Source organism: Dromiciops gliroides, chromosome 2, assembly GCF_019393635.1.
Source record: "Dromiciops gliroides isolate mDroGli1 chromosome 2, mDroGli1.pri, whole genome shotgun sequence".
In the NCBI taxonomy this organism is placed as follows: Eukaryota; Metazoa; Chordata; class Mammalia; order Microbiotheria; family Microbiotheriidae; genus Dromiciops; species Dromiciops gliroides.
In genome coordinates, this window is record NC_057862.1 from 370,461,425 (window position 1) to 370,487,898 (window position 26,474).

The window sequence follows — 26,474 nt, forward strand, 5'->3', positions numbered from 1 at the left end:
TCCACAAGAGGAATGGGTTGCCTCTGAAGAGAGTTAGGTTCTCCTTCATTCGTGGCATCGCAGACTTTAAAGCTCTAAGGGACCTGAGAAGCTATCTGGTCTGGCCCCTTCATTTTTATAGATGAAAGATCTGAGACTTAGAGAGGTTCAGTGCCTTGCCAGAGGTCACACATGTATTCAGTGGCAAAGGCAGATTTAAACCTAGACCCTTTGATTCTAAATCTGTTATTCTTTTCAGTGTACTTTACTGACTCCTCAAATATAAACTGTATGACCATTTTAGGGCACAGCTGTAGAAGAGCTTCTTGGTCAGTTATGAGTTGAACAGGATGACCTTTGTGCTCCCTTCTCACTCTTAAATTTCTGATTAAATCTAATCTTTTTTCTGAGTAAGAGTGGTGTATCAGTTGGTCAGGAAACATTTATTAAATATCTACCATATTCCAGGCACTGTGCTAATTGCCAGAGATATAAAGAAAAAAAAAAATTTCCCTCCTCTGAAGGAGCTTACATTCTGCCAAAGGAAACATGTTGATATAGGAGAGGCTTCATGCAGAAGCAATACTTGAACCTGAGACTTAAAGGAAGTAAGGGTTTTATTTCATGAACTGGAAGTGAAGAGCCAGAGTGCTCCTGGTGTGCAGGGATTAGATTGTAAGCTGTTTAGTGGAAAGAGCTCTGGACCTACAACTAAGAGACCTATGTTTGAATCCCAACTTGACACTTATTAGCTTGGTGTCATTAGGCAAGTCATTTCACCTCCCTGAGCCTCAGTTTCCTCATCTGTAAAATGGGGATACTACTTGCTTCTTGGGGTTGTTGTGATGAAAGAACTCTTTACACTTTAAAGTACTTTATAAATGTGAATTATTATAATATTCCAATAAGATACCCAGGAGCAGGTATTATTGCCATCTTGTGGTTTAAAGAAATTAATGGTTTAACATTGCTTCCAACATTGATAAACACCGGGTATTGGAACCACGTGCTGAGATTATGTAGTTAACAGATTTCCATAGTTTGGATTGATTAGGAATGTCTGTCTTTTGCCATTTTTGTTATTTTAACCTTATTACAAATATGGGTATGCCCCCACTTTAAAAAAATCTGTATATGAAAATGAAAGTGCTGGGGCAGGATGGGTAATAGTTATAATTTTAGAGCTGGAAAAGACCTTGGAGAGCTAATCCACTCTTCTCCATCCACCCCTGTACCCCAACACATTATATGTAGACAGGGAAAATATGAAGCCTGAAGAAATAAAGTTATTTGCTATACAACCAGAACTACAACACAAGTGTCTTGCCTTCTGGTCCATTGTGCTTTCTGGAATCTGGTTATTTGTCCTATCAGAAAAGCAGACTTTTTTGGGAGGAGGGGTGTCAGATTTATGATTTAAATGATATGAGAAATTCCTAATCAGTAGACTTCCTCAACCTGCTTTTGCAACTTAGACTTAGTGAGTTGCTTTAAAAAATATTACTTGTTCTATAAAAGGATTCTGGATAGAGTTCCCCTAGGTGACTGCTTTAGTACTTGTGAGATATTCCATTGCAAAACTTTGGTATATACTCAGCTCTTTAGACATATGTTTATGGTGTAAAGCGAGGTACATCTGCAAATATGTTCTATAAAACAATGGTGTTATTATATCTAGTCTTGATAGAAAGGTTTAAATTGAATGAAGCAGATCTTGACTTTGGGGGGTGTGCAGTGGGGGTTGTGACTTGCTCAGGGTCACACAGCTAGTAAGTGTCACATGTCTGAGGCCAGATTTGAACTCAGGTCCTTCTGAATCCAGGGCCAGTGCTTTATCCACTTCGTCACCTAGCTGCTCCATATTTCTTTAATACTTCAAAAGATTCTTGATTTCATTTGTGTGGGTCCTCCTACCACTGGCATAGATTACAACTCCTTCCAAAAAATCCTTAATCACTTGGTAATGCCTCTGATACTGAGAACTGAGTTGGTCTACAGCTATTATTAGGCCTATACTTGAAACTTTTCCATCTTGGTAGGATTTGGCAGAGCTGGCATTCTGCTGGCTTAGCTTCTAATAGCCCAGGGTGATCACTATGCTGTGTTGAAGCACGGAGGAAATAAGTATAGAGTACTGTCATTGTATTATAGACTTTTAAAAGTTACAGGGATTTTTCAGCTTTAAAAATTTTTTAATGTGACCACTTTTACACCATTGTTAAGTTTCTACACTTACCACAATTTACTTGACTATATTATATACCCAGTTGTTCCAGTTAAGGATGTTTCAGATTATTGTGTAGGTATTTTTTTAATATATATTTTTAAATTAGCCTTCAAACCTCATATAAAGAACAGTCAGTGTCTGAGATAGAAGAATCATGTAGTCCAAGAACACAATGGCTATAATTGGTGTGAGGTTTGTCAAATTGAAGTACTGTAGTGATGATGAGATTTATATACTCATCGTTTATCAGGACTGATAGCTTTGTCCTTTTTTGCATCTTTCTTGGTGTTCCCAGTAACATAAGCTTATAGGTGAACTTGAAAAACCTTTCATTTTAAAAATGAGGAAACTGATACTTATGGAGGATAAGTGACCTATCAAAGATTTTGAACCCGAGTCCTTTGACTTCATATTCGACTTATCTTTCTACTTTACCACACTGCCTCCAAGGTAACAGTTGTGGACAATTTTTTTTTTGTTTTTGTTATATGCTTATGGAGAATCTTCCAAATAAGGAGTCCTATAGGTTTGATAATTTGTGTTTATGACATGTTCAGTATGCTCATGTGAAAGAAGTTTTGTTGCACAGATGTATAAGTGCGATTATTCACAATGGTCCTATTGTCTCCAACTTAACCCTTAGTTGCTCTTTCCTGTAGTAGTTAATAACAACAACTAATTACATTTCTATAAAACTTTTAAGTTTCACAAAACACTTTACCAACCATAAAGCTGTATGGTAGGGAGTATAAGTATCCTCATTTTACACTTGGAAATTGAGGTCTAGAGAAAGATTTGGTGACTTTCCTGAGGTCACATCACAAGTGAGCAGCAGGGTTAAGGCTTTAACCCAGATTCCTTTACTCAGTCAAATTCAGTTCTTTTTTTTTTTTTACACTATATCAAAGAAAAAGAATTTAGTTCTTTAGGTTTATTTTCCATGGCTTTTTTTTTTCTTCTCAAATTTTACATTATTACCCTTCAAGTAGCACATCTTTAGGGTCATAGAAAAAACAAATTGTATCTTCATTCTGTGAATTTGCATCACAGTGTATTTGTTTCTATGTAATAGTTCTGGCTTTTCTGACCAACATAATGTGAAAATAATTATTTGAAAAATAATTGGTGCATCTCTTAAAAACCTAGAACATGTGGAAAAATTAAAATTTTTAATTGTCAACAAAATGGGTTTAATTTCAAATGACTCTTGGGCAATTTATTTCATTTCTGAACCCTTTAGTTTCATTTGCATTTCTCAGTAATTTTTTTTTATTTTAAAGTGAAATTGGACTTATTTTATAAAGACCTAGTAAGAAAGTATATATTTGAAAAAGGCTTATTAACTTGTTGATCATGCATTTTTATATATTGTCTTTAGTAATTTTTAAGAGCCATAGCAATTAAAACCTTTTTTATGTATAAAGAATAATGGTCTCAACTCAGAAGGATTTATGATGAAAAATGCTATCCATCCTCAAAGAAAGAACTCATGGTGTCTGAATACAGATTGAAACATCCTTTTTTTTTTCCCTTTCCTTTATTTTTGAGTGTTTTTTCTCTGTTTGATTCACAACATGACTAATATGGAAATGTATTGCATGAGTACTTCTATATACATGTATATATAGAGATATACACACACATCTGTCTATCTATCTGTCTGTCTGTCTGTCTGTCTATCCAGCCTATATCAAATTGCTTGCCTTCTCATTGGGGAGGGGAAAAAGGAAGGGAGAGAATTTGGAACTCAAGAGTTTTAAAAGCAACTGTTAATTGTTTTTTACATATAATTGGGAAAAATAAAATTTAAAAAATTTCTAGGAAAGAGTAATAGTCTCTCTGAAATCTCAGTTATATTGGATTATTTAAATAAATTGGATTATAAGATTATTGATTTAGAGTTGGGAGAGCCTTAAAAATAATCTAGACCAGTGTCTTCTTTTTATACATGAGGAAACTGAGGCCTAGTGAGATAAAGTACTTAAGTGGTAAAGCCAGGATTTTTAGTTAGGCCCACTTTGCTTGATGTTTCTTGTTTCACTTTTCTGTCTTTTTTTTTTTTTAAATGATGAAGCTTTAGAATTAAATAGGTAACTTTTAGAAAAGTTTCACTTTTTCACTATTGCAGATATTTCTTCACCTTAGTTTAAACTGGCATAGACCAACACTACCTGGTCATGCTGGTTGGTCATGCTTAGTGCTGTGTACCACTGAGACCAGGTGAAAAACCCATGGCATTATTTGTTAAAGTGTTAAACTTTTTCTTTTTCAGAATTTGTAAAGATTCTGCCCTGAGTTTGCATATGAGAAATAATGTAAGGGCAGCTAGGTGGCGCAGTGGATAAAGCACCTGCCCTGGATTCAGGAGGACCTGAGTTCAAAGCCGGCCTCAGACACTTACTAGCTGTGTGACCTTGGTCAAGTCACTTAACCCTCATTGCCCCGAAAATAAATAAATAGTGATAAATAGTGATTATTTAAGGCTATGTGATTCAGCTTGCTTTTTTTTTGTTCGTTGTTTGTTTTTGTCCTGTAGCCACAGAAGAGAAGAAATCTCTCAAGCGAACTTTTCAGCAGATACAAGAAGATGAAGACGATGATTACCCTGGAAGCTATTCTCCCCAAGATCCTACCGCAGGCCCTCTCTTGGTATGTCCATTGAATGGGGGTAAGCTACTTAAGATTTGTCCCTTAGGGAAATTCTTAACCAGTAGAAGCTGTTAAAACAGTTAAAACAGATAATTTTGATTACATGAATCGAAAGCTTTTGTGCAACAAAATTAATGCATTCTTTAAGGAGGGATACAGTCATATGGGGAAAAAACTTTTATATCAAATATCTCTAAGGGTTTGTTATGCAAGATATATGGCTAACAATCCAAAACCAAAAACCTTTTCTTAGTAGATGAGTGGTCCAAAGAATGCGAACAAACAATTCTCAAATTTTATGAAAGAATGCTCCAAATCACTGATGGTAAGAGAAATCCAAATCAAAGTAACCATGAGGTTTCACCTCACACCCAACAAACTGTCAAAAATGACAAAAGATTTCTAGTTGAATAGTGTTGTGTTGGAATTGTATTGGAAAGGTTATGGAAAGGCAGGCAAACCAATGCATGTTGGTGGAGCTTCGAGTCTGTATACCTGTTCTGGAGAGCAAGTTGGAATTGTACAAATAAAGTGACTAAAATGTCACTCAGACACAGAGATTTCATTGTTAGGCATATAACCCAAGGAGACTCCATACACACCAAAATATTTATAATGGCATTTTTTTGTCATAGCAAAGGACTAGAAACAAAGTAAGTGCCTATCAAATGGGATGTGGCTAAACTAATGACAGTACATGAATGTAAAAAGTATTACCTTACTGGAAGAAACAACACATATGGTCAATCCAGAGAAGTGGGGAAAGATTTATATGAATTGCTTCAAAGTGAAATAACTAGAACCAGAAAACAATAAATGCAGTGACTACAACAATGTAAATGGAAAGAACAACTACCACAAAACAGTTGAAAATGTTATGTACTTCCAGGTTTTTTGACAATCAAGATAGGGAACTAGACTTTTTTCCCCTGATTCTCACAACCTATCAACCTTTCTGAAACAAATTAAGCACCAGAAATAAAAATTATTTTAATTATCTTCATTATATAGGACACCAAGAACACACAAAAACCTTAACTTAGCTCATTCAATATCCCTCTTCCACCACTTACCATTCTTCTAACAGCAAGACTGTAATAGCCTGCTGGAACTATGGGCTTGCAAAACAATGTATCCTTCCCCACTTCTTTCCAGTGCCTGAAGATCTAAACTCCAAACTGCTGATATTTGCTGAGGCTGTAATAGCCAGTGATTCTCCTTGGTCTAGTTTATTCCATTGATCTACCTCTATTTTGTAATCAGTACCACATGGTTTTGAGGATGGCTTCTTTATAATATACCTTGAGGTCTGGAAGTGTTGTTTCCCTGATATCCTGACTTCTTTATTTTATCAAGCTCTGTAAAGGATCACCTTGGTGATTTGATTGATATAACATTGAAACTACAGACTTTCAAAGTATTGTCATTTTTATTATACTAATACTGCCCAGCCATGAGCACTGAATATTCCTCCAGCTATTTGTCCTTTATTTCTTTAAGAGCACTTTGTAATTGAATCTTTACAAGTTTTTTTGTGTTTTAGTATTCCTCTGATACCTTATGCATTTTGCAGTTATTTGGAATAGGATTTCCCTTTCTATTATTTTCCTTGGGTTTTTTTGTTATAGAAATGTGGTTGATTTTTGAGAGTTTATTTTTTTTAGTCTGTAACTTTTCTGAAACTATTGTCTTGATTAGTATCTTTGCTAATCCATTTAGGATTTTCCAAGTTTATCATCATATTCTTGCCTGGTTTAGCTATTAGGACTACAATATGTGTCAAAATGATTCTGAGAAGGAATTTGCTTTCTCAGTTTTTGAGACTAATTTGTATAGTGTGGGAATTAATTATTGCAGACAACTTAGGTGGTACAGTATATAGAATGCTGGCCCTAGAGTCAGGAAGACTAATCTTCCTGAGTTCAAATTCAGCCTCGTATACTTACTAGCTGTATGTCCCTGGGCAAATCACTTAACCCTGTTTGCCCCAGTTTCCTCAGATGTAAAATGATTTTGAAAAGGAAATGGCAAACCATTCCAGTATCTTTGCTAAGAAAACCCTAAATGGGATCAAGAAGAGTCAGACACAACTGAAAAATGATTAAACAACAAAATTAATTATTCTTTTAAAATTGGACAGAATTTTCTTGTGAATCCATAAAGAAGAGGAGTCTTGTTTTTTAAGGGGTTTATGATATTCTTTTCTAGGCAGTTCTGTTCCATTTCAGAGATTGGATTATTTATGATTTTTCTGATATGTCAGTTTGGGTATCATATTTCTGAAGGTATTGCACTATTTCTTTTGTGTTCTCAGTTTTATTAGCATATAACTGTGCATAAGAGGTTTTGATTATCCTTTTTAATTTGTTATGATTTAATCATGCTCATTTGATATTTTACTGATTTTCTTTCCTCTTTTTAATCAGATTAGCTGAAAGTCTAACAATTTTATTAGTTTTCTTAAAACACTAGCTTTTAATTTTGCTTATTTCTATGTTTTTTTTGGGGGGGAGGTCCAGTTTAAGTATTGCTCCTGATTTTTTTAATATATAAAGATCAAGCAAGACAGGAAAAAAAAAGGTATGAGAGTACATTCCTAATTTGCCCTGTCTTGGAAGGGGGCGGGGATCTTCAGGTATTTCCTGTTGCACATGTTTTTGGACTTTTAAAGTGTATTGAATATTTGTGCTGATTTTTTTCCCTTTGTTTTTTGTCTTTTAAAAACACTTTGTTATGGGATGAGATGTACTCTCAGGTAGGGAAGAGGATATTGAGAAAAACTATTAAGATTAAAAAAAATACATAAAAGGAAAATTAATTTTGCCAAACTATATAGAAGTTTGGCTCCAAAGAAGAGGTGTAGGAAGAAAGCTCCACCTGTTCCTTTGCAGGGGTGGGAGTCCATGGGTGTGGAACATTGCACATAGTCACATTTTTTTTTTTTTTTTAGGGTATTGATTGGTTTTGATCAATTTTTTTCTCTTAAAAAATTCCTCTTATAAGGATGGCTCTTTGGGAAGAGGGAAAATTAGGATGGAGTGAAAAATGTAAGCAATGTAAAACCAAAAGATATCCATAAAGATAAAAAAAAAAAATTGCAAACCCCCCCCAGTTGAAAATATGACCACAAGGTGGTGCTAATAACCAATTTAAAAAAAAAAATTGAAACTGGTTGCTCCTGTTGAACTTCTCTTGCATTATTGTCATGTCAAATAACTAGATTGGCTTTTCTTCAATACCTTATTTAAAGCAGTGGCTAAGATTTTTTTTTTTCATTTGTATGTGGTTCTTCAGGAATTAGTAGCTAAAAATATTTTTTTGGTAATGGTTTATATTCCACTGTTGTACTCAAGGGTCATCATAATAATCCAGAGTTGGCTATATAATGTATATATGTAGGCCAGATTGCAAGTTTTCTAAGTCATAACCAATTTATTAAAATGCATTAGGAACTTTTATATCCTTATGCCAATATAGTATCTTGCACATTTTATTTAGATGCTTAGTAAATTTTGTTGATGATACTATATATTAATTAAAATGATCCTTAACTTTATCATTGTGAATTCCTTCCACTAATATAGATTTCAAACTGCTTCCCATGCCTCCAAGAGTGTGTGCATATATGGTATCCCTGATTTGTTAGATTCGTTACTGTGGCCCAAAAGTTCATTTAGTGACCAACATTCAGATAACAAGTCTCTTTCAACCTGAGCTGGTTCTAGACTAACAACAGGCATATTAGTCTAGTCCTGTACCCAGATTTATATTGGGACCTGTCAGAGATGAAGGAGGACTTTAGTGGAGTTGTATATGCCTGTTTTTCTAAATAGAAATTTGTATAAAAGTTTCTCTCTGGTGCTTGTCTATTTCTTAAGTGTGTTGGGGGTGAGTTGTTAAATGATTGCATCAGATTTAAATTTTATGTTTATGAATTATAAAGAATTAGAGAATTATCCATTTTGTTTTATTTGACTAATAGCTAAAAGGTCATCTGCTCCTCTGAAGTTATTTTTTTGTGAATCTATCAAAACATTTTGGATTTTTGAAATGATTTTTTTGACTTGTACTTTATATACATAGTCTCATACAGATTTCAAACTTAGGCGTCATCTTCAATTCTTGACTCTTCCATCCTCCACACTTCACCTGCTCTTCTCCCCATGTCCAGGCAGTTGCCAAGGCTTATTGACTCTATTTTCTCTCACATTAGACCCTTTGCTTTATTTTCACAGTTACCACTCTTGTTCAGGTCTTTATTATTTCACTTAGATTATTACCCTTGGCCCTTAATCCATCTCTCTGCCTTGAATCTCTTCCCTCTTCATTAATCTATCTTCCACATAGTTGCCCAATTAATATCTCAAAGCACAGGACTGACCACATCACTTCCCTGCTTGGGAAGCCTCATGGGCTCCCTTGTGATCCCCTAGTTTTGTATTTTAAAAAACTTCACAATTTGGTTGCATTCTGTCTTCCCAGACTAATTTTACATTACTCCCCCTCATGCATTTTATGTTCCAGCCAAACTAACCTACTTGCTGTTCCATGATATTCTGTCTCCTACCACTACATCTTTGCACAAGGCATTCCCCATGCTTGGAATTTTTTGGTTTTTTGTCACCTCTAGTATTCTTGAAAGTATAGCTCTAATGCTACCTACCTTTGACAAAAAGCCTTGGCTCTAATTCTGCTCCCCTCCCACCTCCATTATGCTCCCTTTATCCTGAAATTATTTTGTACTTAATTTGTATAAACTTGTTTCTGTGAGCATGCCCCTCCCCTTTTTCCTACCCCCCAATAGAATGTAAGTTCCTTAAGATGAGGGAATGTTTCTTTTTTCCTTTGCATTACCAGCCCCCTGTACACATAGTAATTTAACAAATAATTTCAAATGATATGGAAATGATATATGTGGGGCCTTAATTTTTTGCAACTAATGAGCTTGGTATACCTTAAAAATGGTGACTCCTTGGCAACTTTCCTAGAAAATGGGAATTCCTGTATTTTGGGGGGCAAACTTATGAAATAATTTGGAACATGCACTGTGCATTTTGTTTCCCATTCAGTAAATATTTGTGTATCTCAACAAATGTGTGCACATTTTTTGTGGCAGCAAAGAACTGGAAACAAAAGAAAATACCCATCAACTGGGGAATGGCGAAACATTTTGTGGTACATTAATTTAATGGCATATTACAGTGCTGTAAAAAATGATAACTGAGGAATACAGAAAGACATGGAAAGACTTACATGAACTGATACAAAATGAAGCAGACCAAGAAAATGTGTAATGATTGCAATAATGTAAATTGGAAAGAACTACCACAAAACAGGAAAAAAGATTACAAAAAATAAGCATATTTTCAAATAAAATATATGAGAAGATACTTCTACTCTTTCAGAGGTGTTTCATGGGTATGGAAAATGGTATATAACATTTTAAAAAACTGTATTAATTAGTTTTACTGTGTTTTTTTCTTCCTTAATTTTTTTTTTTAATGAGAGAGTTTTATGGGTAGAGAAGGAAGAGGGGTATAGAGGACAATTTAGGCAAGGTAAAAGCAGAAAAGCTATCAATAAAAACTTATTTTAAAATATGTACTTTTAGGCACTGTATACAACAGAACAAAATATTACCTTAGGTTCTTTTTGCCACGAATATATTTGGAACGTGATCTTTAAAGTATATTGTAGAATTTTATCTTTGTCTTGCCATTATTAAATTTCAAAAATTAATTTTGTATATTCTCTTACATTATACTGTTGTTAAATGGGAAACTAGCTTGAGTGTAAATTCTCAGGATAGAATCTATAAACTTATCTGGAGTAGCTATTTTTTAAAACTTATCTCCACCTCATTTAACTTAAGCTGATTTCTAAGAAAGATAAAATTCTGTATGTACTAATGGCTTTCATTGGCTTTCTGTCTGATAGACTGAGGAACTGATCAAAGCCCTGCAGGATTTAGAAAATGCTGCATCAGGTGATGCAACTGTGAGGCAGAAAATTGCCTCACTACCACAAGAAGTGCAAGATGTTTCACTTCTAGAGAAGATTACAGGTGAGACCTTTGGGTCTGAGGTAAAAGAAGGGCGGGGGGGGGGGGCGCGGGGAATATCTGCTATGCACTAAATTATATGATCTGCTTGTTGCTGAAGGTTTAAGCTTATGTACTATGTTGGACAGAGGGCACACTTGCTTCTTGTCAGTCATGCAAACATAGCTCATGTAATGAAATCTGAATATTTGTTTGGGTAGTACCAAAATATGGATTGAATTCCTATAATTATACCGCCTTGAGGCATTCTAAAAAATCATCTGTTGAAATCTAAAGTACATGATGACTCCTTTTGGTTTTTAATAATATTGCTTCCTTGCATGTATGTAGTTCTAATGGGAGACAGTGTGGTATGGTGGATAGAAAGCCTTCCTCTAGTCAAGAAAATCTGGATTTAAATCCTGCCTTTGATGCAAACTGTTTGTGACCCAGGGCATCTGAGGTACCCAGACCTCTCTCTAAGACTAGAAATTGCAAAACAGTTGCTAATCTGCCTTAATAGAGGTAATTTCCTCACCAGAAATTTCCTACATCAGACTATTGGGGAGAGATCCTTTGACCATTCCTATCCTCCTTCCATTTGCCCTCTCTCCCAAATCGTGTGTGTGTGTGTGTGTGTGTGTGTGTGTGTGTGTGTGTGTGTGTGTGAGAGAGAGAGAGAGAGAGAGAGAGAGAGAGAGAGAGAGAGAGAGAGAGAGAGAGAGATTTGCACGTTGTCTCAGGTTTTTTTCTGGTTTTCTTTTTTTTTTTTTTTTGGTCACATTTGTGCTTAGACAAAGAGGCAGCTGAACGTCTTTCAAAGACAGTGGATGAAGCATGTTTGTTACTAGCAGAATATAATGGGCGACTGGCAGCAGAACTGGAAGACAGACGCCAGCTGGCACGCATGTTGGTGGAATATACCCAGAACCAGAAAGATGTTTTGACAGAGAAGGAGAAAAAACTAGAAGTAAGTACTATCCAAAGTGAGCAGTATCCCTCAATTCCCCTTCCTGTAGCTCACATCACTCAGTGGGTATGATCCTTGAAACAACCTTTTTCATTTAAAAAAATAAAAATATGAGAACGGAAAATTCTGTTGGGACCTTCTTGTAAATTTTGGTTATATTTCCTTATAGCCAGGAAAGAACAAAAGGCCTTAGATTTCAGGAAAGAAACTTAATGAACTCCCAGTATTGGGATTTTAGAGCCTTATTTTTAACATACTAGTTTCAACTCAGGTAAAATATTTGTTGCGTGTATCTCAGGCAATGAGAATGGAACTAAAGTAGAAGAATGTAATCAGACAGAAGTTGGAGAGTGCTCACAAGTTTCTTTAGTCATTTCCAAAGTTAGTTCTGAGTGTTATATACAGGCTAAAACCAGTAAGCAGTGTACCTCCAAGGACCTGTGTGTTCTTAATTTAAAAATTCCGTAGTTATTATTTTATGAAATTTAACCCTCAGTCTTATATCCCTGGTAGGTTTTCATCAATAGGGAGAGAGATTAAGTATTGTTACCTTCTGACACTTAGGAAGTGCCACATTACATGTAGTCTTTTTACAGAGAAGGACTGGGAGCACTTGTCCTTGGATAGCCTCCGACACAGATAACCTGCTGTTACCTCCACTTCAGCAGTGCACTTGATTGTAAAAAGATAGTCTTTCAACAAATATTTAAGTACCAATGTACTGGGCTATGTGTTAGGCCATAGGAAAGCAAGGTTTTTTTTTGGGGTTTTGTTTTTAATCATATCCATGAATTTGTCTGAAACTTTATAGTTTTGTAAATGTAACCCAAAGAGAAAATAATATAAAGAGAACAGAGGAAACTTCCCTCTGCCTCAACTCAGAAAACATAAATTCTTTGGCATAGAAGGGAAAGAAATTAAGTCTTCATGCTTTCAAAAGTGAGATGATTAAGATTGTGAGTTTGTGTTTCAACACTGTCATCTGACTATGGGGTAGGAAACGAATAATGTGCATGTTGTACATTATCTTTACCTGCAGTGATGATGGGAGTAATTATGAATAGTGGTGGTAAGAACTTCATGCTCATAGCCAGCTTGAACCTGGAAGATGGGAAATGGCTGTAAAAATAGCATCCTTTTGACTAGAAATCAGCAATGACCAGAAGTCCTAGAGGGAGTTGCATAGGCAATACCAGACGGTCATTTATCTGAAATGTTCATCTTTCACTGAGGAAGCATTTTCAGCACTGTGCCCCGGGACTAATAAGGGAATGTAATTAATGATTCTGGTTGTAAGTCACTATGCCATCTGTTGAACTGCCCCATGGCGACACATTAAGGGCTTTCTCTGAACTGTCAGACATTGATTATCATGAGCAGCTGTTGTTGGATGAAATGTGGCAAGCTAGCATAGAGGACAGCATCTTTGAGAAGAGATTGGGTTGGTGGAGCAGGTTAACTCTTTGTTATGTTTTCTCTTTCACCTTGCTACCCACTTACATTTTTCAGGTGATCATTCCATTTTCTGGAGAGTAGTGGCTTGAAAAATACCATCTCTCTGGAGAACTTTTAGGTCCCATTCCAGCACTGACCTTGGGATTAGGATGAAATTGAACAAATAAAGAATACAAAAGGATTCTGTTTAAAATTCCACAAGCTGTCAGCCTCAGGAATCTTGATTCCCCCCAAAATATCCTCTAGCAGCCACTTAATGTTAAACATTTTTCTAGGTTTGTTATAGTACAAACAAATTATTAGCTCTATTAAAAAGTGAAAGGGTAGCTTTTAATCAGATTTATCCTTGTAAAGCACTCTCGTCTCTACAATCTGAGGTTTTAGTTCTACCATAGGACTTTAGGATCTGTTGCATTTATATGGAGATTGTTAGGATTGTAAGGTATGTGTCAGGTTCTCTCATTCTTAGGACATCTCTCTCTTCCAGAAAAAGAAAACCGTCTTTGCCATTAAGTAGGGAAAGAAAAATTATCACACTGAGTGCTTTCCCCTGAGTAGTTTGTACTGTCTAATCTTTGTTACTATCAGAGGTTAGCTGAGCAAAACCCAATGGGGGTCAGCTAGGTGGTGCATCGGATAAAACACCGGCCCTGGATTCAGGAGGACCTGAGTTCAAATGTGACCTCAGACACTTGACACCTACTAGCTGTGTGACCCTGGGCAAGTCATTTAACCCTCATTGCCCCGTCATTCTCCTCCCCCCCCCCCCCCCAAAAAAAAAAGCCCAAAACCTCCTGGCTTTCCTTGTTGCACTAAAGGAGCATCCCTAGATCAGAGATGACTTCTTGTCCATGGTCTGATCCATATTAGAACTTTAGAAATTTTTAATCAAAATGCTGGTTGAAATATATATATATATATATATATATATATATGGGGAGAATCATTTTCTCTCTAAGGAGTTTATTTCTGCTTTCCCAAAGTACCAAAAGAAGAGTTTGAATTTTACAATTTAAAGTTAAGTATTTAATTCTGAATAACACTCCTTTTGCCTCTTGGTGAGTATCTGTGCTATTGACTCAGAAATCACAAATTAACATTATCTCTTTTGTTTTTATTTATTTTGCTAAACATTTTCCATTTCTATTTTAATCTGAAATTTGAAGAGTGTGGGGTAGAAGTGGACACTAGTTTCTTTTTTTAAGGTTAAAGGAAGAAAAATAGAGACTCCAAAGAACAGATGAAACTAATTGATTCTAGAAATGATCAATTCACGTCTAGGAAAAAAAACTTCTATCATCTACAAACAGTGAACTTTTTATTTAGTTAGTCCATATATGTATTCACTTATTGGCTTCCTTTGGCAAATGCTCAAACTAGCCATATTTACTTCAGGTGAATAAATATTTACTTTATAGTTGTAACTCAGCATATATTGAAATAATACTTTTTTCAGAGCACTGAAAGTTTCTATGAATGGCCATATAAAAATGGTTGTTGGAATCATAAAGATGAGAAAAATTAGGATCACAAGCCAGAAATTAGTATTCATGTGCTTAATATTTATCTCTATATCATTAGGAAGATCTGGGAATAATAGAAGGGTATTGCAAACGGAAATCTGTAGTAATAGTGAATGCATTATGTCCTCATTAAATAATTTTTGGGTGACCATAGGAGTCAAAGAATTGCATGCTGTATAAGTAGGGACCATGTTTCCTCAACCAAAGAATAAGAGCCATGGACAAAGAACATTCCTTTTGGAAAACTTCAGTCAAAGTGTACTTTCTTTTTTTGAAATCCAGGACTTGTGTTCTCTTTTAATCATCTGTACCCTGCAGGGAATCAGAGGACATCATTCAGTCCCATCTCTACTACTGTCTTGGTCTGTGGCTTTGGGCAAATTACTTCCTCTCTTAGGTCCTCAGTTTCCCCATCTATAAAATGGGTGTTGGAGGTGGGGAGACCAAATATCTCAGGTCTCTTTCAGGCTATAACATTTTATGAGTTTATTAGTAATCAGATCTACTGGTTGGAGATACTTCCGTGAAGAGTAAGAATTAAGAGATTGTAGAGAAAAATAGATTTCTGTTCTTATGGAACTTGTAGCCTGATTTTAAGCAATTGAGAATAAAGCTAAAGATTACATGATTATACTTGTCACAGAGTGAGCTTAGATAAATTACTTGGATTGTAGTTTTATGTAGAAGACTATGGTACATGAGCTAGACCGAGAATCATAGACTTTTGGAAATCATCTCAATTCCCCCCTTTTTTTCTAAACAGAGGGACAAGCTAAAGTCTACTGAAGAATAACATTCCCAAGCTCATACAAAGAGTTAGGGGCAGAGGTAGGGCTAGAATTAAGGTTCTCCTAATTCTCTCTTTATTGTGGCACATTTTCACATAGGAAGACAAAAGTACACAGAATTATATCCAAAGCTGAAATCACTTAAATAGTCTAAAGAATCTTGTTGTAGAAAAACTATGGCTTATTTAGATGAGTGCATTGGTTAAAGGTGGAAACATGCCAACAGACTGACTTTTCTATTCTCTTTGGTGTGAATCTTACTGTGTTCTCTTGTGCTGTTGGGAGGTGAGAAATTGCTTCATTGAAACTTGAAGCTGTTTCCTTTTCTCCCCAGCATGGCACTCCCCATGACTGTAATGACTATCTAGGGGCATAGCCTTTTGATTCACAAAACACAGCAGGGAAAGGGAAAATGACTTAGAATCTAGCCTTTCTGTGTGACTTTCTGTTTTTAGTTTTGTTATAATAACTTGAGAAATTCTTTGGCCACAGATGAGGGGCACTAAAGTATAGTGATAGCATTCTGTTGTTTTTGGCAGCCTTTTCTGCTTCTCTGCGGGGTGCAGATGGCTAGAAGCTTTCATTAGAATAACTGTACTTAGAGTAGATGAGAGTATAGAGTTCTTTTTTGTTAATTTGGGAGTAGACTATCCCCTTAACAAGAGTAAGCAACCTTCAGACTGAATACAGCCAGTAGGGCTAAGCTGGTGACTGCATAGGCAGGAAAGGCAAAAAGGGGGAGAGGAACAGAAAGATTGAAGTAAAGAATTTAGAAGGGGAGTGAAGAAAGAAAAAAGTACATAACAGTAATATTGCATTCATATGTAGCCTTATACATTTCAGAGTATTTTACATACATTATCTCATTTGATCTCTAAAACAGCAGTAGTATGAGTTAGGCTGGGTAAGTTGTATTGCCAAGGAGGCTGAGATGTAAGTTAGCTGAGGGTCACTATTTGTTTTTTTGTTTGTTTGTTTGGTTTTTGGTTTTGGTGAGGCAATTGGGGTTAAGTGACTTGCCCAGGGCCATACAGCTAGTAAGTGTCAAGGGTCTGAGGCTGTATTTGAACTCAGGTCCTCCTGAATCCAGGGCCTGTGCTCTATTCCACTGCGCCACCTAGCTGCCCCTTGAGGGTCACTATTGAAGTTGAAATTGTTGTCCAGTTGTTTCAGTTGTGTCTGACTTTTTCTGACCCTGTTTAGGGTTTTCTTTGCAAAGATAATGGAGTGATTTGCCATTTCCTTCTCCAGCTCATTTTATAGATGAAGAAACTGAGGCATACAGGGTTACATGACTTGCCCAGGGTCACACATCTAGTAAGTGTCTGAGGTTAGATTTGATTTCAGGAAGGTGAGTCTTCCTGACTTAAGGCCCAGCACTCTATCCACTGTGCCACCTGCCTGCCCTAAACTGGGATTAGAACCCAAATTTTCTTACTCCTAGTCTGCTGCTCTTTCTTGACTAAGACCCACTTCCATACCTTGGGGAGCTTTGGAACATATTAATAAAGATTGCTTGATATGGCTTGAGGGTAAGCAAAAATACATTCTCCCTTTTCATTATGATCTTATCCAAAATGCTGTGCCTGTATCCTCTTTTTAGAAATAAAGAAATATATTGCTGTGATATGGAGAATAAAGAGATACCTGAATTACAAATCTGTAGAAAAAAGTGTTGAACCAGATCATCATCACGGTTAGGTCAGTCTGTTACTACAGCCTAATGATAAGTTAAATGTATTTCTTGAAACCTTTAGCTCTTCATTATATATTCAGCATTGTCATCTCTGTTCTGAGATGGGAACTTTTTTTTAATATAATCTCTTAATCTGCAATCCTTTTTTGATGAAATAATGCAGGGTTCCCTTACATTTCTATTATGGAAACTTATTCTTTTGAAATAATGTGGAGATTTGTGGGAAATCCAAAACTTGTAACAGATTTAGAAGCACCTTGTCTTGCTATTTGAATTTCTTCCATTCCTTTGTGCTATTGACACTCTGAACCTATATGATTTAAATGCTTTGCAGAAATGACTTGATTAGGAATCTTATCTTTGATGTTAGTCTGACAACTGAGCATGCTACTATCACCATATCAAGGTGTTTTGCAAATGAGTAAGGCCATAATTAGACTAATGCTGGGGGTAGAGGTGGGGGTGGGGAAACTCGGGGGCAAAGATTTCTTCATACATTTAGAAATTTTTTTAAGCTTTCTTTTTTAAAGAAAGATGCTACATTTTAATACAGCTATGTTGACCATGATATTTCAAAGGCAAACTGATAGTTTTCATTAGATAAAATTGGCAAAATCTTGAGAGTTCTTTCATATTATGATGCTGAACTTGTAAAAGTAGGTACAGCTCTAAATTGTCCCAATTATAGCCTGACTTCTCCGTCTTTTTGGAATAGCTTTACTGATTCAGTTTTCAGCCAATGTGTGTGTAACATCAGTTGATCATTATTCATAAATACATCTACATGTTAAGACAAGAAACTCAGATACTGCTTTGTGTAAAGTTTGCCTACTTCAATATTTAATCATAGTCATCAGCATCCTTGTGACACAGGAAAGCACTGTAGGTTCCCCACAGCATGCCTCTTTAATTATCAAGGTCTTATAAAGAATCTCTGTCCTTTTTTGTAAGTCACCTTAAGCCATCTAGGAATTCACTGAGCAAACGTGTAAACTATGTAAGTTCCTAAAAGAACTTGTTTCATAAATGGGTAAAAAATGAACAATAATTAGAATTAGACAAATAGGCTTCTTTTCTAGGTTTTAAATGATCTTTGAAAATAACAAATATATCATTAGTATGGCTAGGTGATATGGTGGATAGAGTGCCAGGTCTGGAGTCAGGAAGACCTGATTTCATATCTAGCCTCCAACACTATCTGTGTCCCTGGGCAGGTCACTTAACCCTGTTTGCTCTAATTTACTCATCTATAAAATGAGCTGGAGAAAGAAATGGCCAACCACTCCAGTATCTTTGCTAAGAAAACCCCAAATGGGGTCATGAAGAGTCAGACACAGCTAAAACAGTTCAACAACAACAAAAATATCATAGTACTTAATCAGTTATGACTTAATCATGACTTTCCAAATAGGATTCACTTTGCAGAAACCCAAATGCTTGGCTTAATAGGTTAGGTATTAATTTGAGCAGTAGTATATTTTTAGTTTATGAGAGGCTATATGGTATAGTGGATGGATTTACTAACCCTGAAGTCAGGAAGACCTGGGCTCAAGTTCTGCCTCTGATGCATACTAGCTCTGTGATCATGGGCAAGTAATTTAATTTATTGATGTCTTTAGGCATCTTGCCAAGACTATATGTTATAGGTAAGTTGCAGATCTGAATTGGGAGGACTAGTTTATATATAGACTAGGAATTCCTATATCAAGGAAACCACCTCTCTTCCCATGAATGTATATTATTTTTTCTTAGATTAATATCACTTTGAAGGAACAGAGTTGTTTGTTTTTTTTTTCTTGGAGATAAAAGCTGCTGTGTTGTTTTGCCTCCTTTGAGGTCAGAGCTTGAAATGTAAGCAGTTTAAATTAGATTACAGGACTAGGGTAGATTCTTTAAAATTTTTGGTTGGTACTGAGGGCTAGATTGACACCTTGGAAATGAATTGATAGGTACATTGATACCATACTGTCCTTTATGCAGAAGTGTTTTGAATAAACTATAGCATCTTGTCATAGCCTTAGTATTACTTATTCAGGGTTAGGTGCTTCTTCTGTATGTTATACTATTTTAAGTAAAAGAATAGCTAAATCTTTGGGCATATGAGTTTTTAGAAGAATTCTTGAAAATTCCAAGAGACAGAGCCATTTTAGATGTATTATATTGAGGACTTTTAAGAAGAATGTATAAATGTGGCTTGGCCTGGTTCCTCTTCTTTGTGGCTTCCTTTGCATCATACATACAGTTTTCTTTATGCTTTCATTTTATGCATGTTGTCTCTCCTGGTAGACATATGCCAAGAATCACTCTAGAATGCATTTTTTTTCCATGCAAATGGTTTCCTAATCACATTTCACTTTATGTGTAGTTTTCTCTCTACAGGCCCATTGAAATTGTGTGAGTGGTGTTTTGAGGGTGGAAAGAGAAGAGGGCTATATGGTATAACTTTTTCCTTTTTTGAAAATAACTTCCCAACATTAGCTATCTCTAACATTGACTTTTGATCCCAATAAACTTCAACATCACCATGCCATTTGGGGAAGGGATAATTTATCAATAAATATTAAGTGCCTACTCTATACCGTGCACTGTGGTAAGCTCTAGGGATATAAAAAGAGGTAAAAGACAGTCCCACCCCTCAAGATGCTGATAGTCTAATGGAGGAGACAACATGCAAACAAATATATACAAAGCAGGCTATAAGCATTTATTAAATGTCCACAATGTGCCTTAAGGCACTGTGCTAGATACTTTACAAACATTATTTCATTAGAGAAAATTAGGTTGCAGATAGAATCCTGCTAGCCCTCATCTTAGCCTCAATGATAGTCGTTAGGGTTAGTTTGATTTTTTTTAGTGTTTTTTTCTTTGTTTGGGGGAAGGGAATTGATTGTAGAAAGAACACATACTTGAGAGTTAGGATACTTGAGTTTTAGTGTAATTTAACATAAATCTTTGTAACTTCAGAGGAAAAATTACAACCAGAATGTAGCTGTTAACAGGGAAGAAAGTTAGCAGTGTAATGAAGAAACTACCTAATGGTATCTAGAATTCGGTAGTGCAATAGAGTGTATCTTTAGGTAGTAAGCTTCTAATTCCTAAAGGTCTTCAATTAAAGGCTGGAGGTTCAGTTTTATGAGATGTGTGATCAAGGAGTTTTCTTTACACATGAATATTTATTGAATGTAAGCTTCTTGAGCTCAGAGGTGATTTCACTAATGTTTGTAGTTATGGGCTACTAATATAATGCTTGTAACATAGTAGGATCTTAATAAATCCTTATTAATTTCTTGATCACATGGAGATGTATCTTAGAATCATTAAGCTATAACCTTACATTTCTTATTTCTAAAAACAGTTTTCTTTCTTTACTTGATAAGTTTTAATTCCCAGTAACAAATACAAGCATTCAAATATATGAAAAAGAACCAAAGAACAGTACAGTTAAGAAAACAACAAACCAAAATAAACTTTCAAACAAAGCCAATCAGAGGAAAATCTGAAGATTAACAAAATAAAATCCTCCCAGGCTCCACAAAATCCCCCAAAGATTAAAGCATTATGAATGATTGTACATGCAGCTGTAGTCATCACTTACTGATAAAGGAAATAAAGACCACATTAACAATTTTATCTTCTTTCACATGTATATTGTTCTTTTGGGTCTCTATCACTTCATATACTCTTTCTCATATTTCTTTTTTGGCTTTATATTTTAAGAGGCAGCTAGGTAGTGTAGTAGTTAGAGTGCTGAGCTTGGAGTCAGGAAGACCCAAGTTCAAATATAGCCTCAAATACTTCCTAGCTGTGTGACCCTGAGCCAGTCACTAAAATCTGTTTGCCTCAGTTTCCTCAACTATAAAATGGAGATAATAACACCACCTGCCTCCCAGGATTGTTGTAAGGTTGAAAGAGATAATAGAAAGTGCTTAGCATAGTGCCTGGTATATACATAGTAGGCTCCGGGTAAATATTTATTCCCTTCTCTTCTCCCACTTCTCTTCATATTTGTCATCATCCATTATGATACATCTCAGAACGTATTCTTTTATATTCATATGTCAGAATTTATTTAGCCCTTAATCCCATTATAGGGCACATAGTTTTGAGTTTCTGCTTTTAAAAATAGTACTTCTATGAATTTTCTATGGACCTTGTCTTCTTGTTACTGATGTCCTAGAATATAAACCTAAAAGTGGGGTAAAAAAACAAACAAGTATTTCTTGTTACTTTTGTAGTATAATTCTTTATTATTTCACAGCTCCACCAGCTGAATTAAATTAGTGTGTCTGTTTTCTCTGATCCCTGCTGATATTGAATTTTGACATTTTATACCGTATTTGCTAATTTGGAGTTCAGGTGTGATGTCTCAGAGTTGTTTTAATTTGCATTTATCTTAAAATAAGTGATTTTTGAACATTTTTTTCAAGTGATTGTTGACAGCTTATATTTCTTCTTTTGAGAATTGCTTCTTTATAGCCTTTGATCCCTTGCCCTTTGGAAAATGGATTTTATCCTTATGAATACCTGTCAATTCCTCATAGATTTTAGATGTTAGATTTTTATTTGATGTTTGCAAGCATTTCTCAGAGTCTTCTATATGCAAAGGCACTGTGCTAAATGCTAGGAGTAAAAAGAAAGCTCCCTTAAGGAATTTATATTCTATTGGGGGGAAACAACATATACACATGAGTAAATAAGGGATTTTTTTTTCAGGGCACTAATACCTAGGTGTATCCAGAAAAGCCTCATGTAGGTGTGTGCTTGAACCAAATTTTGAAGGAAGCTAGGGACTATGTTGGGGGAAAAGATGAATAGGTAGCATAGTCTAGATATAAGAGCCAGTGAAAAGGTATGAGGATAGGAGATATGGATTGCCATATGTTATCCATTTTGGCTGAAACATAGTGTAATAAGACTAGAGAGGTTGGATTAAAGACTTAGAGCTAGAAGGGACCTTAGAAGCCATTGAGTCAAACCCCTCCTCATTTTACTGAAGGGGAAACCAAGGCACAGATTAAATGACCTACCCAAGGTCACAGAGCTACTAATTGTCTGTAGGTAGCAGGATTCAAACTCAGATCTTCCAAAATCCCAAATCCAGTGCTCTATTCATTACACTCCACATAGCCACTTTGAGACTAGAGCCATAATGTGGAGAGTTTTAAATGCCAAACAGAAGCTTGCATTTGATCCTAAAGACAGTATGGAGCTATAGGAACTTTTTGAGCCAGAGGAGTGGCATGGTCAGTCCTATGTTTTAGGAATATCACTTTGGCATCTCTGTGAAAGGTGGGTTAGAGAAAGGAGAGAACAAAGGCAGGGAACAGTAAAGAACCTCTTGCCATAGTTCAGTCAAGAGATTGATAGGGACCTGAATTATGCTGATGTCTATGAGAGTGGAAAGACAACAAATTGGATGGTGGGGATTAAAGAAATATTGAAAACCTGAGTGACTAGAAGGAAGACAGAAATGGGGAAGTTAGGAAAATGGGTGGGTTTGGGAGAAAAGGTAATGAATCATATTTTGAACATATTCTGTTTTAGAGATATCTTTGGAATATCTGTGGGAAAAGGTTTATAGGTACTTGGCGATGTGAGTCTGGAGCTCAGGCAAAAGACTAGAACTGTGTAATTTAAGATTCTAAATGTGGATTCTAATCTGTTCCCCCAGTTTTGGGGGAAACTGACTAAAATCACTGATAAAACGAGTTTAGGTTTTTAAGGGTTTATTGGAAAATAGAAAGAAAAAGATTGAGAACAGAATTCCAACAGCCTGGCATTCCTATCTTTCCTTAAATTTCCTGTGAAGTCCTCTGCCGCCACCACCATCAAGTCAGGAACCCAAAAAGCCCAAGAGCTCTCCGCGCGGCTCCCTTTCTTCCTTCCTGTCTCCTCCCAGAAAATAGGAGGCTCCTCAAGTTGCTTGGCTGGTAGCCTTGATAGACAGCACCCATGAGCAAAGGTCATTTCCTGACGCCAAGGAAAAGCCACAATGTCTCTGAGGCATTTTCCTCATGGTGGAGCTTTCCCACAGCAAGTCTCCAGTAGGTGGCATCATTCCAATCATTACAGGGCCAAATAAAAAGATCAGGGAGTCATCTGTGGACCACTGGGAGCTGATAAGATGGTAGAGAGCAAAAAGGGTCCAGGACGGGATATTATGATATGCTCACAATTCGAGAGATGGGCTGTGAATGATGATGATGATGATGATGGTGCAGCCAAAGGAGATTAAGAAGGAGCTGCCAGACAGGTTGGAGGAAAATTAAGAGAACAGTGTTATAAAAACTCAGAAAATTATCAAAGGAGGGAGAGGATAGTTAATATCATCAAATGCAGCAGATTGAGCAATTACTACTTTATCCTGTATGTATTCTGTTTGTACATAGCTGTTTGCATATTGTTTCCCCCTTTAGACTGTGAACTTCTTGAGATCAGGAACTGTCTTTTACCTTCCCCGCTCCCCCCCCCCCCAGCTTAGCATAGTGCCTGACACTTCGAAAGGGCTTTATGAGTGTTTATTGACTGACTAACTGATCTTGGGGTGTCACTTTTAGTTGAATGAAAAGATTAGAACCAGACTTAAAGCATTTAATAAATAAGAGAGGAAAAGGAAGTAGAATAAGCGAAGAGAGCTTTTCTTAATCATAATTAGCATTTGTGTAGCATAACTAGCATTAAGGTGTACAAAGTACTTTACATATATTATGTCGTTTAGTCTTCACAGTATCCCTGTGAAGTAGGTGCCGTTATTATCCCCATCTTACAGATGAGTAAGCTGAGGCTCAGGTTAAGTGGCTTGCTCAGGGTTACACACATAGTGTCTGAGGCAAGATTTTAACTCATTTCGTCTAGCACTCTATCCACTATGCCATCTAGTTGTTCAGGAGTTTGGCTCTAGAAGGAGATGGGGGGATGGTGATGTCAAGTGACTTGGGGATGTTGGTGGATAGTAGGAAAGGATTGAGGGAGATAAGGAGGATAAAGATCAAGGAGATCAGAGTAGATTTTTAAAAAAAAAATTTACATCACAATTATTTCTGAATATTCTCTTTTCGTTCTCCCCCCTCACCCTTTCCTTTATAACAAGATTAATGGAAGAGGGAAAAAAATTAGCAAAACCAACCAATGTATTGACCCCCACATCTGACAATATGTGAAATGTTCTGTACCTGTAGTCCCCCAGCTCTGTAATGGAAGGAAAAAACCACATTTTCTCTAGGGCTAAGCTTAGTCATATAATTACATAGTATTCAGTTTCTTTTTGTTTTTTTTTCTCTTTGTTATTGAAGTCATTGCATATAGTATATCATTAATTCATGTGTCTTCCCATGTTTTTATGGCTAGTAATAGTCTGTTGCATTAATATTTCTCTTCTCTTTTCATTACTACTTTCTTCCATTATATCTTTTAAGATTTCAGACCTTTTCTTTTTCCTAAACGAATTTTGTTATTATTTTTCTTGACTATAAAGTAACCTGTTGGTAATTTGACTTATATACCATTAAATCTGCAAATTAATTTTTTTATTATACTGATATGCCTTAACCATGAAAAAGAGAGTATCTTCAATTATTATTTATTTATTTAGAAAGTATTTTGTGACATTGAAGTTTGGGGGAGAGGGAATATTTGCTGGGTTAATTATCTGGAGAAGATATGGGTATAAGTAGAAGGGTTGGCTTTGTTGAGAAAAAGGGCAGAAATGATCAGAAACTGCAGTAAAGGAGGTCTGAATGTGGGATGAAATCAAGGATTTTGAGATGTAGAAAAAGGGAGAAAAGGAAGTTCACAGCAAATGGCCTTTATTTTCTCAGTAAAGAAAGAAGCAATGTTCTCTGCTGAGAGAGAGAGAGAGAGAGAGGGAGAGAGAGAGAGAGAGAGAGAGAGAGAGAGAGAGAGAGAGAGAGAGAGAGATGATGTGGGAGAACAGTGTTTGAAACAATCTTTGTAGAGAGAGTGATAGGGAAGAATGTAGCAGAATAATGGACTTGGAATTATACATGCAGTCAAAGTCTTGTCACAGACATGTAATTAATTGAGATACCAGTTATGATACAAGTCACTTAACCTCTCACAGGATTGTTGTAAGTCAAATGAATTAATTTCTATAAAGTACTTTATTTAAAGTACTATGTAATTGTTACTTGTTATTATTATTACTTCTATTTTATATCATTTAATGCAACAATTTTTCCCAAGACATTTTTTCTCTTTTTCTGGATACATTGCTTTTATTTGTATGGAACAAAGTTTCTTAAACTGGGTCACAAACCCATATGCGTTGTGTAACTGAATGGGGGGGGGATCGTGAAAAATTTGGCAGTAAATGTTTGATTTGTATACCTATATACCTGGGGTTGTATAAAAATTTCTTGGGCAAAAAGGGGTCATGAGTGGAAAAAGTTTAAAAAGCCTTGGTATAGAAAGTTTTTTTTTAATAATGGAAATTATAAACATTGCCTTTTATAATTGCCTCTATATCATCACCTGATTAAGAATTTTTCTTTTGTAACTTTTTTTTGTTTGTTTTTTTGCGGGGCAGTGGGGGTTAAGTGACTTGCCCAGGGTCACACAGCTAGTAAGTGTCAAGTGTCTGAGGCCAGATTTGAACCCTGGTCCTCCTGAATCCAGGGCCAATGCTTTATCCACTGTGCCACCTAGCCGCCCCCATAACTTTTTTTTTTTTTTAGTGAGGCAATTGGGGCTAAGTGACTTGCCCAGGGTCACACAGCTAGTAAGTGTTAAGTGTCTGAGGCCAGACTTGAATTCAGGTCCTCCTGACTCCAAGGCTGGTCCTCTATCCACTGCATCACCTAGCTGCCCCGCCCCCATAACTTTTTAAAAATATGGCTTTTATATTTGAACTATTGGTTCATTTGGACTTTTGTGGCATATGATATAAGGAGTTGGTCTAATTTTGTTTTCCACCAACTACTTGTTCCTTTTTCATAGTTTTTGTTACAGAATGAATTCCTTCCTCAACAATTTGTGTTACTGGGTTCATCAAACACTAGGCTACCTTATGTATTTGGTTCTAAATCTTGCTTATGTAAACTGTTCCACCAAATACCATCTCTGTTTTTATATAGTACCCAAATTTGGATAATTCATTTTTAATTCCACAAAAAGTTTTGACATTCCTAC

The 26,474-nt window shown here is 36.0% G+C and overlaps 1 protein-coding gene across 5 annotated transcripts in view; it reads left to right on the forward strand.

Moving 5' to 3' along the window:
- RPRD1B (regulation of nuclear pre-mRNA domain containing 1B) overlaps positions 1–26,474 on the forward strand; it is an 84,748-nt gene that overhangs the window by 29,902 nt on the left and 28,372 nt on the right. For all 5 annotated transcript variants that reach the window (XR_006355069.1, XR_006355070.1, XM_043989819.1 and 2 more), the window contains exons 4-6: positions 4,743–4,855; positions 10,793–10,919; positions 11,690–11,865. Coding sequence is in view for 3 of the 5 variants with exons in the window: in XM_043989819.1 (XP_043845754.1) it covers positions 4,743–4,855; positions 10,793–10,919; positions 11,690–11,865 (416 nt within the window). In the remaining 2 variants the exon portion in view is untranslated. The remainder of the gene's footprint in view (positions 1–4,742; positions 4,856–10,792; positions 10,920–11,689; positions 11,866–26,474) is intronic.